Here is an 18,762-nt window from a genome sequence, read left to right on the forward strand (position 1 = left end):
CACCATCCTAAGGCTAACAATGCACTGAAAAAGGCTCTGAGCGCCAACGACGAAGTTGCCTGCATTAATTGGTAGAAAAAAGTGCCACTAGACTGCAGCACGAGCTGAGTTGTCTAGTGCAGATGGTTGCTACTTAGCTACCACCATATTTTAGAATTGGTAGGTTTCAAACCATTACCATATTGTTTTAATTCAGTAGTTTGGTTAGGGCTTATACTTATAGTTCGAGATGTGGGATATGCTTCCTCCTAGTGTAAAAGATTTGGAAAAAATGTCGAAAGCATTATGTTTATGCAGCCGTTTTATAGAAATGGCAAACGTACGAGTTTTAAGCTGATCAGTTTCCAAACTCTCGAGTATGCTGTTTATTCCGAGGATTTGCAAGGGTTATCTGAAGTTATTGAAGTACTGGTTAGCGAGTGGAGAAGTTCACCACTTATTAATATTGTTACCTGCACTTCGTCACCTTGTCAACCAGCATTGCGCTAAAAATTATGAACTCAAGGTCTGCATAAATCCCTCTTCTCTTTCCAGTCAATTTATCTGCGAAGAATACTTCGAAATTAATTCCAAAAAAACTTTATATTAAAAGCCTTTAATTTATTTTAAATGCAGATTTAGCTTTTTAATTGTGGTGAAAGAGTTCATGTGAATATTATTCAACTTTTATTTAAGGAGAAAACCGTCTTAGCTGAAAGCGAAGTGAATTAAATGAAAACATCAGAATGTAAAACAACATTTTGTATAAAAAAGTTTTATTGTTAAAAACTACTATAATTGAAAAGTAATTATTGCCGTTTTATTTTCTAGTCGATTATATATTTTGTACTATTTTTTTAAATGTGAAATTAAACTTACTACATTGAGAAAACTGGTAGCGAATACAAGTACGAAAATGATCTATTTTCACATTTTAAAAAAATATTTAAACTGATAGATTCTGGTTTTATAATCTATTTTATTAATGTTTGGTAAAATACATTTATACTTATGTACAAGTAATTTAAAAATTCACCAGAATTTTTTTAAAATATTACACTTCACCTCATGATATCTATATGTATTAAAATTAAATAATTTTACAAGAAAAAAAACGAATTAATAACACCATCATCAAGGTAGAACAGATTTTACTGGACTCGTAGATGACAAAACGAAAGAGAAAGGTTAAAAACTGAGAATTGAAAATGCAGTTTGTGAAATATCTCTGACAGAGGGTTGAGTTGTCAGACTATGTCAACAAAGGAGAATTGTTCTCATGGTATTCCGTTCTTGGAATCTTTTTTAGAACATCAACCCTTTCCAGCTATAAAAAAAAAGTACTACAAACAAATTTAGAAAAGCCCCCCTAAATAATGATAGCTTTTTCAATCTCATGTCTTAGTTCAAGCATAAAAAACAAACTAGAATTGACAATCTCTTCCTTGGATGTGACAAGCAGCCACAAATGAAAGATGAATACAAATTATTTTTTGTTTGAACTGTCACTAAACAAATAATCCCCTCTTTGTTTCAGGAACTATAACACTCTATTAATCTAAGAATGGTCCAACAGTTATAAGTATCAAATGTGATTCTCATATTCTTTTTCATATAAATATAAAATGGGGAGATTTATTCCTATTTTTGGGGATGTTCATACAATTTTTTATAAAACTATGAAAATATAAAGATTTTGTTTGTTTACAATTAGAGCTTAATTGTGATCTAAACACTAGTGAAAATCTACGATACATTATGTAAAGTGCGTTTAACAATTATTATGGTATATTCTACAAATTTACAAGCTACAATTTGGTTATATATTAATAGTTATTGGCCGTATTATTTTGATTGACTTGTTCTTTAGGAATTGAGGAATGATAAAAAAAACGTTCTTTACCCACTTTTTGTTTATTTTGTTTTCCGATTGATGACCACAACTCAATTCCAAAAGGAATAATTCATGTTGTACAAATATTGATTGCACACTTGAACTTAAATCGATAAATTGTATATTTCGTAATACTCAAATAATTTTAAGAATTTTATACATATTTATTTACATTTCCTTTAGTCATGATGATGATTGGGTTAACAAAAATGATGTGTTTTTTTTCCATGAATGAGCCATTTCATTTCAGAAAGTGTCTCCTTTAAAAGGACAATATCAATGTTTAGATAGTATGTTTAGCAGTCAGAATTCAGATTCACTTCTAAGTCTGGACGAATGGACGCCAAAAACGAACAAAAAAAAACAGAAAAAAAAACTATTTATATAATTGAATTTGGCAGAAGACCATTTTATTTATATCCTATGATTTCTTTTATTTAAAAAAAAAACTACTTTTTGTCTAGCATTAATCACCCATATCAGGAATTTATTTATTTTTTTTAATCTTACATAGAATAGTAAATAATTTATCATTTTGAATTCTTATAATTTTTAATCCATAAAATACTAAATTTGAGAATAGATTTTTAATATTCTAAGCAATTAAACAACATCTAATTAAAATTTAAGCAATGAACACACTATGTGGAAATAAAGAAGAATTAACTTTCAACTTGACTTTTCTCAAGACTTTTACAAGGATAACTAAAACTTACAATAGTTTTCAAGCACTATAAGTACATCACGATTTTCTTCAAGATAGAATTAACAAAAAACGAAACTGAACACTCAAAAATATAACGTGTAACAAACAAAGAGACAAAAATTTAGAATTTAAAAAAACTTATTTAATAAAATGAAAATGTGATTGCAAAAACCCATGGATTTATTATATAAGTCTATGGCCTCAAATTACTAATATTTATCTCACAAAAAAAGGATCAAATATTGAATAAATAAAGAGTTAATTTCCTTCAATGTTTAAAATATAATTAATTTTAAAAAAAATTTAACAGTAAAAGATTAATAAGATATAAATTGAATTTCTATACAAATATTTAATTGGATAATATGATAAATACTAAAAGTGCATGAAAAGATTTCTTTTACTTGAAAATGTATTTGAAAATTATGAAAATCATGTAAATAAGACCTACTGTATCCACCAAATAATTGTTTACCACCAACTTAAAATAATAATTCAAAATGTATCACATTTTTAATAAAAAAATAGCTTAACAATTTAAATTAAAAGTATTTGTATTTAGTGGTAATAAAAAGCGAACAAAATTATTATAAAAGTAAATACGATATATAAAGCTATAATCTTTATCACGGAATTCTAACGGTATCATCGTTGCTAGGAGTTAGGTTGCTTCCAATAGGTTAAATTCGGATCTACGGTATGGAGTGTCATCGGAGCATAACCTTGTCCATGGCCGGGAAAGGGAAAATTCCGAGGAACTGTGCCAATCAGAAAGTATACTCACAACATAAATTAATGGGGAAAATTTGGTTACGTCTCTAGTGTTGATTTTAACCGTCGTAGTATGCACGTTTATTTAATTTATTATTTTTTATAATTTAAATAAACTTAAAATTTAACAGATGACATAGATTCAAAAGTTCATATAACCATCTCAGTTTATTTTTTTAACAGCGAACGAAATAAAGCGGGACTACTTTTCCATCCAGGAAAAAATAAGGGAAACTATTGAACGCTTTTCTTAATTTTTTTTTAAAGGATAAAAAACTTGTTGGGAATCATTAGTCGAACTTTTAGTTGATGATTTATTAACGATTATTTTCTTGTTAAGGTTTGAAATTTTATAATATTTAACTAATTTCAACAACATTCATTTTTATTCAAGGTATTTACACAATAAATTTAAATTTTATCAAAATTTAAAAATTATACACTATTCATATAAAAAATAATATTCTAAACTCAAGTCAGTGGCCATAGTAGGTCTGATTACAGAATTCCTGTAGTCAATATAAACGATGCCATAATAATTTCAAACTTGTCGGCTGCCAACAATTCAACGACATATTGTCCCCAGCCGATATAACTGTATAGTCATCGTACCAGACATGATCGGTAATGGTGGTCAATTCGGTGTCATGACATTGTTCCATGTGATTATGCCCATCATGTCTGAACACTTCTGTGGCTGAATTCGATGGTCCTAAATGGTAAATACCAACGGCTGCATCAAATCCAGACACTGACAGATAGTCTCCGGTTGGTGAAAGGTGTATCCGAGGGTCTGCTACTTTTACTTGGGTATCTGGTAACTGTAGAAGAAAACTTCATTAACTTATAGAACATTGTACACAGACAGAGAAACAAGATTAAAATTAATAATAATTTGAAGCTAATACGAGTGTCTCAAGATGTCGGCAAATTCTGTTTTGATAACGGAGACCAGAGCGCAAGGTCTTGCAGCTGGTTGAGCAGAATGACTGCTTATCTTATTCAGTACATCTCAGATTGAAGCTCTAGTCTTGCTTGTACAGAGTACCAAGTTAGCGCGAATTAGTAACGATAGCTATTAAGCTCAGCATCATGTTTAAAGAAGAAAATTGCCCACTTTAGTATCCTCTATAGGCCATAACAGAAAAGCACAGGATCAGAAAAAAAAAGGTTGTGTTACAAGTAGAACATCCTTATTTTAAACAGCTGTAAGAGGAAAGGGAGAGATATTAGACGGCAGAATTCAACTAGGTAAGCATACCCGAAAACTTTAGCCGAGAAAATGAGGAAAATGAGGAAGAACTAGCCACAGAATTGTAAGATAGTTAAGGATAATTTTGACAGTCATCTCGGCAAATAGCCAGGTGTTTGAGGAGGCAATTAAGAAGTTAGATTTAGTTTTTTATCTCTTGAAGAAATCTTTCTTTAACCAGTGATCATTTTGTTTAGTGGGTTGGAGATAATGCCCCGCTGAAAAAAACACTTGGAAAAAAAAGACAGAGTGAAAGAACAACGAATTTTTAAGGTGAGGACATACTTGTTGAGTGAACATGAATCCCTATTTTCAATTGAAACCTCCCCTTGAAATGGAGGAAATGTTTAGAAAATAACTCGACCTAGGGCATATAGGCGTCTAAAATATGAGTACGCTCACCTCAAGCTGGCAATTAGAAATCTCTTGGTCCAATTTTCTAAGATCGTATACTCTTAAGAGTCCGCTAGCGGATAAAAATGCGAATGTCGTCAGAACAGGCGAGGGATGCCTCAGAGCGTGGTAGTTGGTGGTCACTGTCCATACGTCACATTTATTGATACCTAGAGCATAAAGTGTTGAAATAAACAAAATAATAATCATAATAATAAAACTAGATCAACAATTTAAAAATAATCATAATGGAAAAGGTACAAAAATCTGTTGTAAACACCAGATAGTAATCAGCTGCATGGTGTGCGCACTAGATTCCTCAGGAGATCTCGCATTCATACACACTAGCACTAAAAAAAGCTCAGGGCTGTAACATTCACAAGAAGTGTACCAAATTTAAAGAAAATTGTTCTAACTAAAATGGTAAATAATCGCTACTGACCGTAAAGTTTTGGGTGAAATCTATCACTGGACTTTACAGAAGCGATATTTTGATTTCTTTACAAGAACTTTTTAGATGCTTTGGAGGTCAAATCAAGAGTTTCCAATGTAAACCTTATGTACAAAAATTTATCACAAACTCGGGATATACTTTCTTACTACTAAAAAGAAACTGTATTAAAACATCTTTTATAAAAAATACCATTGATAGAGCCGACTTTAGTGCCGCTTCTAACATCATAAAGAATGGTTTCTGAATCTTTTTTTCTGCAGAGCAACGCCACCTTCGGAGAAACTACGGCAGGCAGTACATCTTCATCGGGTGTATTAGAACACTGATTCAATGGAGCACAAGTCTGTCCTGATGTTAAATCTAACAGCACTGGTTTTTCATCACTGTTCGCCGTTAGGAGTAACGTTCTAGCGTCCACCAGAGAAAGTACGGGCTGTGTAAATGGAGCTTTTAACGTCCCAGAGCGCAAAATTTGGTCTGGAATCCAAATATTTTCTATATTATATTACTCCTTGATAATAAAGAAATCATTTTAATAATAATAAAAAAAAAAAATCTAACCAGTATCTGCAACATTTAATTCGTACAATGCGACGCCTGGCAAGCTTTGTTCTGCTGCGACCACCTTTCCTTCTCCATAAATGCATATAATCTGCAGAAAATAATGCAACCTTAAAAAGCATTTAATACGAAAACATTTCGGTAAATGGAGTGTTTATAGAGACGAGATTTGAATTAATGAATAGAGAAAAATTTGTGTCATATAAAAAAAAAGTTAACGCAAATTTTCATTCATATACTAACAATATAAGGAAAACAACTTTTACACTGACCGATGGAAATTCTATACAAATAATTCCAGGATAATATCAGAATTAGTGTCGGAGATGTTTACTGGTGATAGACCCTCACACACATATGTACATTTAGCACTTATTACATTCAAGAATAATCCTTGAAAATGGTTTAACCATTCTCCAGCTTCTCCAGATTTTTTTTTTTAAACAGACTACATTTTAACTTTTTTTTGTCAGTTTTTCTTCCTTTAATAGCTTCCAAAATTGTAGGTTACAAATTTCTTAATTTTTTGAGTTCAAAATACGAAATCTCAAAGATCCCACACTAAGCAAAAGGCTTCAAAGTTTTCAATTACAGAACTTTTGAGCTTTACTTTCCTGTATTCTAAACAAAAATTATATTGTATTTTTATTGTCAACCCACCCATTAAGAGAAAGAACAAAAATCAAACCTGTGCTATAGGTGCCGCTGGAAATACACCAGATTTGATTTTCAAGTCACTGTTCATGGCAACTATACTTTTCTTTTTATCAACTAATTTCGAAGGCAACGCAAGTTCTGAGAGAACACTCTGACCTGTTGTTTTTCGGCCCAGAACACAAATACTTCTTGCATCACTAAATTCTATTTGTTCAACTACATATTCAGTTTCAAACATGACAAGCTCCTTGTATCTGAACATTAGAAAAAGTGTTATATATATATATATATATAATACTGAACACATTAAGGGAAATTCACCAATAAATTATACCTTTTAATGGAATTGTAGAACCACTCATCTTGGTCACTATAGTTATGCTCACCATGAGGATACATAGTTGGCATTTTCTTTATTAAACAAATACAAAATACATTCCACTGTCAGCAAATGTAAACTAACGAATACGACAACATTTGTATGAAAATTTAAATCTAGAAGCGTTTAGTATAACCTTCTCATAAACACAATAGTAACTGTCAAATCGCAAACCCGTCCAATGAAAGGCCTCTCCAATGAGAATCGATTGAACCTTTTTCAACTGTTTCGATTGCTCCTTTAATTGAGAAATTCTTTATTTAGACTTTTAAGTAGTTACTTACTTCTTTTTTTTTTAATGCAGTTTGCATCATTGCAGCAGTGCCTTAAATGCACTTAAAATGTAATGCATGAACCATAACCGACCTTTTTTTGTGCAATAAACAGGCGGCTGCTCCCCTATTAAATATTTTCTAAGTCAATTTTTTTTCTCACTACTGCGGTTGTCATCAGCGCTAAATATTATTGTTCTTTCTCCTTCCAGGATTTATGATGAAGTAACTTAATTATTTTCGTGGAGTCTTTTTTTATTCATTAATGATGGAGAAAAATTATGGCCAACTTTAGTCATAATTTTGTATTTACTTTTTTGTATTTTAGTTAAAAAAAATTGTAATAAAAAACTAGCTTAAACTAAACTAAGATTAAATGCTTGGTGCATGAAGTTTGTGTAAAGAGCTCAACGCTTGTTGAATTCAGTGGCAACTCAAAAAAGGAGAAATGGGACAGAGAAGTATCTTGAAAAGTGAGGTATCTCACGAGATTCTGTATAATACTTTGTAAAAACTATCCTGCGAACTTTCTTTCCTCTATAGAAAATATACTAATACATTCTTTACAAATCAGATGCATTTATTAAAAAAGTTAATTGAGACTATAGTTTTCTATATAAGTTTTGCCGCCATAGAATTTGTAATATAATTCACCATTTCGGATAACCACAAATGGGAAGAGAAAGCCTAAATCTGCATCTGGTCCAAGTAGGGACGTCATTCTGTACATAAGTTCTTGGATATGTAAAGGAACATTTTTCAAATCTTCCTCTCTAAGCGTTGTAGGTTGTTCGGTCCAAGTAAATTGGCCTCTTGGATCAAAATGGAAAGAAGCATATGGTTCATATGAAGGTTCTTTAAATGGTGGAATAAACTCTTCCTCCGCAACTCGTTCAGGGATAGAAGCTGGCTCTGTAGGAATGTGAGCCAAACCTTCTACACTGGCTATGTCTTCAGGAAAACGTTTTGCAAGTTCCTCCCATTGGACAAACCGATGAGGTTTGTCTAAATGATCAAGCACGTAACCTTTTTTAACGTTATAACGAATATTAGGATGAATAGCACTGACAAACTTGTGGAAGAGAAATGGTCTTCCTCCAAAATCTTCAAGTTTAATTTTGTCTTTTTTGCGAACACGAGTTTTTTTTTCTTTCGGTACTCCACCCTCTGAGGGGTATATTTCGATTGGTCTATAAATAAATCCTGCTAAAGGCTTTACTTTTTTTGATTCAACCGCTAATTCTTCTCCTTCCACTGGGATGATATAACCAGCTTCTAAATCCTTTTTGCGACGCAATCTACGCCGGTGATCTTCAGCTGTAAAGCCCACTAGTGGTTCACGCACAAATGGAAGCAAAGTATCCTTCTCGCCTTCCATAGGCATTTCTTCCTCGTAGTCTTCAACCATTTCTCTCCAATGACGTTTTGGTGGCCTTATTGTAGCGTCTGCCTCGAGAGGAATTCTTCTGATATCTTCAGTCGAAATTTCTTCTGGAACCTGATATTCTTTTAATAAAACTCTTCGTCGAATATCATCAATTATTTCAACCTCATCTCCCACATCTCCACCAGAAACAGGAGGAACCAGTGGTGCTCTGTCTTTAGAAACTGGCAATCGAGGCAAGACTTTCGCTTTCCTTGCCCGTTGTTTAAGATATTCTAACTCCCCATCTTCAGGTGAAACAACTTTTCTTTTTTTAAATATTACTTTTGAATCGTAAGGCCTAACCCCTGATGGAAAGGGCGAAGGTGATTCAACGACAGGAGGAACAGATTCAGGTAGACCAACTGATGGAGGAGCTACAGGAGCAGAAGGTTTAGGAAAAGCAAGTGGTACAACCGCCTCTGGTGTTATAGCCGGTGGTAAAACCGCCGGAGGTACTAGAAAAGGAGGTTGCGCAGGAGGTGGTGTTGGCGCAGGCAGTTCAGAGAATAGTGGTGTTGGTATCGGTGTCAAGACTTCTGGTGGTGCCAAAGCAGGTCTTTTTGCGAAAAGTGGTACCTGCGCAGAGGGTACAAAGACTGGTGGTGCTGGTACACCTGGCATGGCGACTGGTCGTGAAGGAGGAGGTTGTGTGACAAATGGTACCTGAGCTGACGGTATAGAGACTGGCGGTACTGGCACAGGCGGCATAGAGACTGGTGGTACTAGCGAAGGTGGCTTAGCGACTGGTGGTGCCCAGGCAGGTGGTTTAGCGACTGGTGGTGCTGGCGCCGGTGGCTTAGCGACTGGTGGTGCAAAAGCAGGTGGTTGTGGGACAACTGGTACCTGCGCAGACGGTACAGAGATTGGTGGTACTGGCACCGGTGGCATAGAGACTGGTGGTGCCCAGGCAGGTGGCTTAGCGACTGGTGGTGCTGGCGCAGGTGGCTTAGCGACAGGTGGTGCCCAGGCAGGTGGTTTAGCGACTGGTGGTGCTGGCGCAAGTGGCTTAGCGACTGGTGGTGCAAAAGCAGGTGGTTGTAGGACAACTGGTACCTGCGCAGACGGTACAGAGACTGGTGGTACTGGCACAGGTGGCATAGAGACTGGTGGTGCTGGCGAAGGTGGCTTAGCGACTGGTGGTGCCCAGACAGGTGGCTTAGCGACTGGTGGTGCTGGCGCAAGTGGCTTAGCGACAGGTGGTGCCCAGGCAGGTGGTTTAGCGACTGGTGGTGCTGGCGCAGGTGGCTTAGCGACTGGTGGTGCAAAAGCAGGTGGTTGTGGGACAACTGGTACCAGCGGAGACGGTACAGAGACTGGTGGTACTGTCACAGATGGCATAGAGACTGGTGGTGCTGGCGAAGGTGGCTTAGCGACTGGTGGTGCCCAGGCAGGTGGCTTAGCGACTGGTGGTGCTGGCGAAGGTGGCTTAGCAACAGGTGGTGCCAAAGCAGGGGGTTGAGTGACAAGTGGTACCTGCGAAGACGGTACAAAGACAGGTGGTACTGGCAAAGGAGGCTTAGCGACTGGTGGAGCTAGCACTGGTGGCATAGCGTCCGGTGGTGCTAAAGTAGCGAGTTGTGGGACTAGTGGTACTTGCACCGGCGGTATAGAGACTGGTGGTACTGGTACAGACGGTATAAAGACTGGTGTTGTTGGCGAAGGTGGCTTAGTGACTGGTGGTGCCCAGGCAGGTGGCTTAGCGACTGGTGGTGCTGGCGCAGGTGGCTTAGCGACTGGTGGAGCAGGCGCAGGTGGCCTAGCGACTGGTGGTCCTGGCGCAGGTGGCTTAGCAACTGGTGGTACTGGCGAAGGTGGCTTAGTGACTGGTGGTGCTGGCACAGGTAGCTTTTTGACTGGTGGTGCTGGTGCAGGTGGCTTAGCAAGTGGTGGTGCTGGCGCAGGTGGCTTAGCAACTGGGGGTGCTGGCACAGGTGGCCTAGCGACTGGTGGTGCCAAAGCAGGGGGTTCTGTGACCAGTGGTACCTGCGCAGACGGTATAGAGACTGGTGGTGCTGGCACAGGTGGCATAGCGACAGGTGGTGCTGGCACCAGTGGCTTAACGACGGGCGGTGCTGGCACAGGTGGCCTAGCGACTGCTGGTGCAAAAGCAGGTGGTTGTGTGACCAGTGGTACCTGCACTGACGGTACAGAAACTGCCGGTGCCGGCGCAAATGGCCTAGCGACTGGTGGTGCAAAAGCAGGTGGTTGTGTGACAAGTGGTACCTGCGTAGACGGTATAGGGACTGGAGGAACTGGCACAGGAGGCTTAGCGACTGGTGGAGCTAGCAATGGTGGCTCAGCGACTGGTGGAGCAAAAGCAAGTGGTTGTGTGACCAGTGGTACCTGCACTGACGGTACAGAGACTGCCGGCGCCGGCTCAAGTGGCTTAGCGACTGGTGGTGCCAAAGCAGGTTGTTGTGTGACAAGTGGTACCTGCGCAGCCGGTATAGAGACTGGTGGTGCTGGCGAAGGTGGTCTTGTGACTAGTGGAGCAAAAGCAGGAGGTTGTGTGACAAGTGGTACCTGTGCAGTCGGTATAGAGACTGGCGGTGCTGGCGTAGGTGGCCTGGTGACTCGTGGTGCCAATGCAGGTGGTTGTGTAACAACTGGTAACTGCGGAGACGGAATAGAGACTGGTGGTGTTGGCACAGGTGGCTTAGTGACTGCTGGTGCAAAAGGAGGTGGTTGTGTGACAAGTGGTACCTGCACTGACGGTACAGAGACTGCCGGTGCCGGCGCCAGTGGCTTAGCGACTGGTGGTGCAAAAGCAGGTGGTTGTGTGACAAGTGGTACCTGCACTGACGGTACGGAGATTGCCGGTGGCGGTGCAAGTGGCTTAGCGACTGGTGGTGTCAAAGCAGGTGGTTTGGTAACAAGTGGTACCTGCGCAGACGGTACAGAGACTGGTGGTGCTGGCACAGGTGGCTTAGCGACTGGTGGCGCAAAAGCAGGTGGTTGTGTGACAAGTGGTACCTGCACTGACGGTACAGAGACTGGCGGTGTCGGCGCAAGTGGCATAGTGACTGGTGGTGCCAATGCAGGTGGTTGTGTAACAACTGGTAACTGCGGAGACGCAACAGAGACTGGTGGTGCTGGCACAGGTGGCCTAGCGACTGGTGGTGCTGGCACAGGTGGCCTAGCGACTGGTGGTGCTGGCACAGGTGGCCTAGCGACTGGGGGTGCTGGCACAGGTGGCCTAGCGACTGGTGGTGCTGGCACAGGTGGCCTAGCGACTGGAGGTGCAAAAGCAGGTGGTTGTGTGACTAGTGGCACCTGCACTGACGGTACAGAAACTGGTGGTGCTGGCACAGGTGGCCTAGCGACTGATGGTGCAAAAGCAGGTGGTTGTATGACCAGTGGTACCTGCACTGACGGTACAGAGACTGCCGGTGCCGGCGGAAGTGGCTTAGCGACTGGCGGTGCCAAAGCAGGTGGTTGTGTGACAAGTGGTACCTGCACTGACGGTACAGAGACAGCCGGTGCTGGCACTGGTGGCCTAGCGACTGGTGGTGCAAAAGCAGGTGGTTGTGTGGCCAGTGGTACCTGAACTGACGGTACAGAGACTGGCGGTGCCGGCGCAAGTGGCTTAGCGGCTGGAGGTGCAAAAGCAAGTGGTTGTGGGACAAGTGGTACCTGCGCGGACGGTACAGAGACTGGTGGTGCTGGCACAGGTGGCTTAGCGACTGGCGGTGCCAAAGCAGGTGGTTGTGTAACAACTGGTATCTGCACTGACGGTACAGTGACCGCCGGTGCTGGCACAGGTGGCCTAGCGACTGGTGGTGCAAAAGCAGGTGGTTGTGTGACCAGTGGTACCTGCACTGACGGTACAGAGACTACCGGTGCCGGCGCAGGTGGCTTAGCGACTGGTGGTGCAAAAGCAGGTGGTTGTGTGACCAGTGGTACCTGCACTGACGGTACAGAGACTGGTGGTGCTGGCACAGGTGGCTTAGCGACTGGCGGTGCCAAAGCAGGTGGTTGTGTAACAACTGGTATCTGCCCTGACGGTACAGGGACAGCCGGTGCTGGCACAGGTGGCTTAGCGACTGGCGGTGCCAAAGCAGGTGGTTGTGTAACAACTGGTATCTGCCCTGACGGTACAGGGACAGCCGGTGCTGGCACAGGTGGCTTAGCGACTGGCGGTGCCAAAGCAGGTGGTTGTGTAACAATTGGTACCTGCGCAGACGGAACAGAGACTGGTTGTGCTGGCACTGCTGGTGCTGGCACAGGTGGCTTAGCGACTGGTGGTGCAGTAGGAGGTAAAACCGTTGGTACTGCCGTCGCAGGCTGTTCAAAGAAAGTTGGTGCTTGTACAAGGGGCGAAATTGCTGGTAGTACTGGAGGAGATATAGTAAGAGGTGGTACTTGTACAGACGGCACAGTGACTGGCGGTGCTGGCACAGGTGGCTGAGCGACTGGTGCTGCCAAAGCAGATGGTTGTGTAACAAGTGGTATTTGCGCGGGTGGTACAAAAACTGGTGGTGCTGGCACAGGTGGCTGAGCGACTGGTGGTGCCAAAGCAGGTGGTTGTGTGACAAATGGTACCTGAGCAGACGGTATAGAGACTGGTGGCGGCATAGGTGGCTTAGCGACTGGTGGTGCCAATGCAGGGGGTTGTGTGACAAGTGGTACCTGAGCAGACGGTGCAGAGACTGGTGGTGGCATTGGTGGCTGAGCGACTGGTGGTGCCAAAGCTGGTGGTTGTGTGACAAATGGTACCTGAGCAGACGGTACATAGACAGCTGGTGCTGGCTCAGGTGGCTTTGCGACTGGTGCTGCCAAAGCAGGGGGTTGTGTGACAAGTGGTATCTGCGCAGACGGTGCAGAGACTGGTGGTGGCATTGGTGGCTGAGCGACTGGTGGTGCCAAAGCTGGTGGTTGTGTGACAAATGGTACCTGAGCAGATGGTACATAGACAGCTGGTGCTGGCTCAGGTGGCTTTGCGACTGGTGGTGGCAAAGCAGGTGGTTGTATGAAATGTGGCACCTGCGCAGGCGGTGCAGAGACTGGCGGTGGCACAGGTGGCTGAGCGACTGGTGGCGCCAATGTTGGTAGTTGTGGAACAAGTGGTATTTGTGCGGACGGTACAGAGACTGGTGGTGCTGGCACAGGTGGCTTAGCGACCGGTGGTGCGAAAGCAGGGGGTTGTATGACAAGTGGTTTCTGCGCAGACGGTGCAGAGACTGGTGGTGGCACAGGTGGCTGAGCGACTGGTGGTGCCAAAGTTGGTAGTTGTGGAACAAGTGGTATTTGTGCAGACGGTACAGAGACTTGTGGTGCTGGCGCAGGTGGCTGAGCAACTGGTGCTGCCAAAGCAGGTGGTTGTGTGACAAATGGTACCTGAGCAGTCGGTATAGAGACTGGTGGTGGCATAGGTGGCTTAGCGACTGGTGGTGCCAATGCGGGGGGTTGTGTGACAAGTGGTACCTGCGCAGATGGTACAGAGACAGGTGGTGGTATCGCAGGCGGTAAATCTAATGGTGCTGCCAAAGCAGGTGGTTGAATGACATGTGGTACCTGTACAGGCGATTCAGAGACTGGTGGTGGTATCGCAGGTGGCAAATCTAATGGTGCTGCCAAAGCAGGTGGTTGAGTGACATGTGGTACCTGTACAGGCGGTTCAGAGACTGGTGGTGGTATCGCAGGTGGCAAATCTAATGGTGGTGCTGGCATGGATTGTTCGGTTTCGGTTACTGTTGGCGCAGTTAGTTCCACGAGATGTGGTGCCGGAGTAGTTGGCTTAGCAGATGGTAATACATGTGCCGTTGCCTTTACTGCCGGCGGGGCTGGTGGTACAAGAGCAGGTGTGGGAGCCTTTTTGGGTTTCGCCTTTGCTGACTCTTCTGTTTTTCTTCTCGCCTCTGGTTCTGTTGGGCCAGGAACTGCTTGTGGTTGAATGGGCTGTTGTTTCTCACTTGGCGGTTTCATAATTTGAGTCACTGTGACTGGCACGTGCGGAACTTGTTGAGGAGTTAAAGCTTCTGTTGGCGTTGTAGGCTGCAAAATCTCTTCAGGGGGTGCCAATACTGGTGGTGTTGGGGAAGGCGTAGGACTTGTAATGGCTGCTTCTAATGGTAGTTTACGTTCCGAAACTGGTTGTTCAGTTGGTCTTAAATCTGATTTGACGGCTTCTGGTCCAAGCACTTTAGCAGCATCTAATTTATAATCTGTTCTTGTATCCTTCATATCCTCCTTTGCTTCTAGAGGGGGTTCTCCAGGTCTGATTTCACCTTTGTCTGTAATGATTACGGGAACCGGTTCTTCTTTAACAGCAACTGCCCGAGTTTTACGAATCCTGATGGCCTCAGCTTCTTTCTTTTCCATTTCCTTAATTTCTTGAATAGCTGCCTTCTCTAGTGCCTCGATATCTTTTAAAGCTGCTGCTTCTTCTTCTTCTTGGATTTTCTTCAAATCTTCCTTTTCTTGTTTTTCTTGCTCTTGGTCCACAGCTTTCACTTCTTCCTCCGCGTCCTCTATTAATGATCTCTGCTTCTCTTTAGTATCCTCTACTGGGGCGAACCTAACTCGAGGCGCTCCCTCCAATTTCGCGAGTCTTTTCTTTTTGGCCTTTTCCAACTCCCGTTCTTGTTTCTCCCTTTCTCTCTTTACTTTCTCCAAAAACTGTTCCTGTTCCCGTACTCTTTTCTCTTTCTCTCTCTTAGCTTTCTCTTTCTCTTTCCTCTCACGTCTGGCCTTTTCTAACTCTTTCTCCTGTCTTTCTAACTCCTCCCGCTCTCGTTCTAGCCTTTCCTTTTCTTTCTTGGCCTCCTTCTCCTGTTTTGCCTTTTCCATCTCCTTTTTCTTTAACAGCTTTGCTTCCAACAATTTATCTTTTTCGCCTCCTTTTCCAAATTCTTCCTCTTTATCGACCTGGACTTCATCTTTAGTTTCCTTTGCTTTTTCTGGAATTTCCGTTTCTTCTAATAGGCTCTTAAGTAAAATTTCATCTAACTTTTCATCTGAAAATTCTCCTCCAACTTCTAAAACTGGATCAGACATAGTATGCAATTCGCTAACACTACTATCTCGCATTCCTTTCAATATATCTGTCAAATCTTCCTTCTTTAACTGTGAATAACTGAGCATCTGCTGGATAGCCCTTTCTCTTTCCTCTCGTTTAGCGTCCTCTTCCGTCTCCCACATTCTTAGTTGCTCTTGTTCAGTTCTTAGTGAAATTTTACTTTCCTCTTTCTCTTTACGCAATTCTTTTTCTTTTTCTATTTCTAATCTTTGAAGCTCTGCCATTTCTTCTGCTTCAAGTTCAGCTCTTATCTCAGCTAATTCTTTCTCAAAGGCTATACGTCGTTCCAACTTTTCAACTATTATTATGCGTCGTCTTTCTTCTTGTTCTGCATGTTGATCAAGATATTCGGACCTATCTTCTAAAAATTCCTCTTCATCTGTAACTTCCATTATTGCATTGATATCAATCTTGTCTCTATCCCAAGGTGATCCGTGAAAGTTTGAATACATTGGCTCCCGTAACAATGCAATTGCCGCCTGATTCAAATATTCTACCTTCTGGAAGCCATAAAATTCTGAAACAATATGAGTAATCAGAAACTGTTCAACTTAAAATTAGTTTAAAAGTTTATAATCCCCGTGTTAATTCTTAAACAACTTTCTCTTACAGTAATATTTAAGTTTCTTACTCAAGAAACTTACTCAAGTATATTTAAGTTTATAGAAAACGAACACATCGTAGTTTAGGTAGTTTATAGAAAAGCAAATGTAATTAATCCAATTGATGGATGAAAGTTTGCAACCTGTCTGGGAGGTTATAAACATTCGTGTTGCAAAGGATAAAATCAGAGATACAGGCACTCTGTCAGGTACACAGGCACTTTGTCTTGGTTAGGTCTTTTTACTCTTTCCTCTACATCTATCTTGCGTTAAGTTGATGAACGATTCATTTGTTATGGGCATATTCAAGCGCAAGCTCTGGAAATTACATACAAGGAAGCGATCATGAAGTCACCAGTTCCAGTATACTCACTTGCTAAACAGTTGTGTCCGGTAGGGTTCTCTTTTAGAACGTCTAACATATTGCAAAGTTCACTACAAAAATATACTAATCCACATCGCGGGCAAACTCGCAATGGTTGGTTTCTTTCCAGACAGATGTAGCACACCTTGTACAAATCTCCCTGCAACAAAGTAATAGAAAACTGATGGATAAGTTGGATACTGTGCCGTTAATACTTCAGTAGATATTTCAAAACTTTGACCTTCTTGTTCAAAATTCATATTGGTTTATATTAAAACTGTAAAGCCACTTGTTGAAAACAAATTCATTGATTAACGTTGCATATCTATGAATTACCTACAAATGCAACAATCGTTGCTTCCTTCTGATCGATAGTCTTCCATACTATGATCTTATTCCCTGTCCAGATGTACGTAAGGGCGCCAGGTAGAAAAAATCTTACTAATAAAATACCTCAATACCCTCATCAGCTCATTTCTTATAATTTAAAATTAACAAAATTTTGGGTTAATCTATAGTAAAATTAAGGTCAAATTGGATGGTAAGCCTACCGATATAGCAGTTCCTGCCTTCTGAACCTGCCCAAAGATTTTTCGAATTATGGAATATGTACAGATTGTTGAATCGGATCGGATTGAACTGCTCAGTACACTAGTACAGACTGCAATGGTTGCAAAGGAACTTGGGAGTATTTCACAAAGCATCCAGCTTAGACTGACTCTCTAGATTTTTACTTATGGGTTTTATCATCAGTCCGAAGTCTCCATTACCAAACTAGGCGAGCCAATTCTACAGATTAAGGAGCTCCTGCAATCTATTGGGAGAATTTAGTACTACACATTATAATACAAAGCACGCAACTGGATCTATCGGCCGTTGGCAGTTTTTCCCAATTAATACAACAAGGGGATAAGATAAGCAGTATTAGTAGTGGTTTTCGACTTTTCCAGTAGCGTTGCATCAGCTGCTTTCCATCCCAACTTCTAAGTACATTGTTTTCGTTTTCTAGTTCATTTTTTTGGTTAATACATTTTTTCTTCAGGTCTATTATTTGCTTTATTCACAGTGTTGTGCAATATGGGTTGAAAATTAAAAAAAAACAATCTAAGTTAACTGAAATTGAAAAAATAATGGGGAACCAACAATTTCCTGAAGTGGTAATAAAAATGCAAAAGCACTAGGTGCATCTTTTTAAAATTGGTATCCGTTAACTACAAATTGAAAACTAGTTTGTCACTACAAAACTTTAGAATACTATTATTTTCTCGCGTACAATTTTGGCGCTCACCAATCAGTGAATAAAGATATGGAAGCAACAGTTTCTTGCTACGGATGCATATTATTAGTGTTGATAATACAGGCTGTACCAGTATGCCTGCATTACCAATAAAGGTGCAAATCATATTCGACAAATCAAGGCGAAAATCCTGTTTTCAATATCGTGTTAGTCAATAACACGCTATATGGCTTAGAGAATTATCATTAATAATGCGGTACATAGAATTTAACTTTTGTTAGTGTTTGCTTAGTCAGTAAATGTAGTGCAAGCAAAATTCCCTGCTCCAAACTGAAAAGTCAGCCTCTGATGATGGACGAAAGAGTGAATTGTGTGAGAACAAAAAAAAAAAATTGCTTACAGATGAATCCAGTTCGGGATAAAGATCCAAATTTCTAGAGGTAACAACACTGTACTTTTGCCTCACTTTGGTCTCTTTGCCCACGTAGTCTTCTCTTAGTTCGTTACAATATTGGATAGTGTTCTCTAACTGGTTGAATACGTCCTGTTTCATCTGACGTTGTTGCTTTTCCTGTGTGCAGGTTACCAATTATTTTATTATTATTAATATAGATGCATTAAAAAGTGGCTGACTTTAATATTACAACTTCACTATAACACCTGTTGAAGGAAATGAGATGTCACAGCCTCATCAGTACTCCGTCCGCTGAAATCAATTCTTTCAATCGAAATGATAATACTGATATAAGGTATGTCTAACGTTTCTCATAAGTGTGTCATTTTACTTTTTGCTGGAG

At 40.9% G+C, this 18,762-nt stretch overlaps 2 protein-coding genes across 8 annotated transcripts in view; both read right to left on the reverse strand.

Moving 5' to 3' along the window:
* Window positions 1-938: 938 nt before the first annotated feature.
* Window positions 939-8,780, reverse strand: LOC141458819 (integrator complex assembly factor WDR73-like). Its single transcript, XM_074137320.1, has 6 exons — window positions 7,002-8,780; window positions 6,699-6,921; window positions 6,011-6,101; window positions 5,639-5,926; window positions 5,005-5,165; window positions 939-4,171 (listed from the first exon to the last, which is right to left on the reverse strand). Exons 1-6 carry the CDS (start codon window positions 7,073-7,075, stop codon window positions 3,866-3,868), a joined length of 1,143 nt encoding a protein of 380 aa, XP_073993421.1. The 5' UTR covers window positions 7,076-8,780; the 3' UTR covers window positions 939-3,865.
* LOC141458809 (uncharacterized) overlaps window positions 7,876-18,762 on the reverse strand; it is a 29,651-nt gene continuing 18,764 nt past the window's right edge. For all 7 annotated transcript variants that reach the window (XM_074137285.1, XM_074137290.1, XM_074137286.1 and 4 more), the window contains 3 exons: window positions 18,366-18,536; window positions 16,738-16,888; window positions 7,876-16,279 (listed from right to left, as the gene is read on the reverse strand). In XM_074137285.1, the coding sequence (XP_073993386.1) occupies window positions 7,911-16,279; window positions 16,738-16,888; window positions 18,366-18,536 (8,691 nt within the window). In that variant the 3' untranslated portion in view covers window positions 7,876-7,910. The remainder of the gene's footprint in view (window positions 16,280-16,737; window positions 16,889-18,365; window positions 18,537-18,762) is intronic.

Source organism: Rhodnius prolixus, unplaced genomic scaffold (assembly GCF_049639745.1).
Source record: "Rhodnius prolixus isolate KJV_2025 unplaced genomic scaffold, Rpr scaffold_5, whole genome shotgun sequence".
Classification (NCBI taxonomy): domain Eukaryota; kingdom Metazoa; phylum Arthropoda; class Insecta; order Hemiptera; family Reduviidae; genus Rhodnius; species Rhodnius prolixus.

What these genes read in the sequence shown, in the direction of transcription:
- LOC141458819 (XM_074137320.1), bottom strand. Translation starts at nt 7,075, where the DNA reads ATGCCAACTATGTATCCTCATGGTGAGCATAACTATAGTGACCAAGAT. An exon ending in CAGCGGCACCTATAGCACAG is followed by an intron (nt 6,102 to 6,698) that starts GTTTGATTTTTG and finishes TATTTTCTGCAG; the next exon opens with ATTATATGCATTTATGGAGA. An exon ending in TTTCTAATTGCCAGCTTGAG is followed by an intron (nt 4,172 to 5,004) that starts GTGAGCGTACTC and finishes TTTCTTCTACAG; the next exon opens with TTACCAGATACCCAAGTAAA.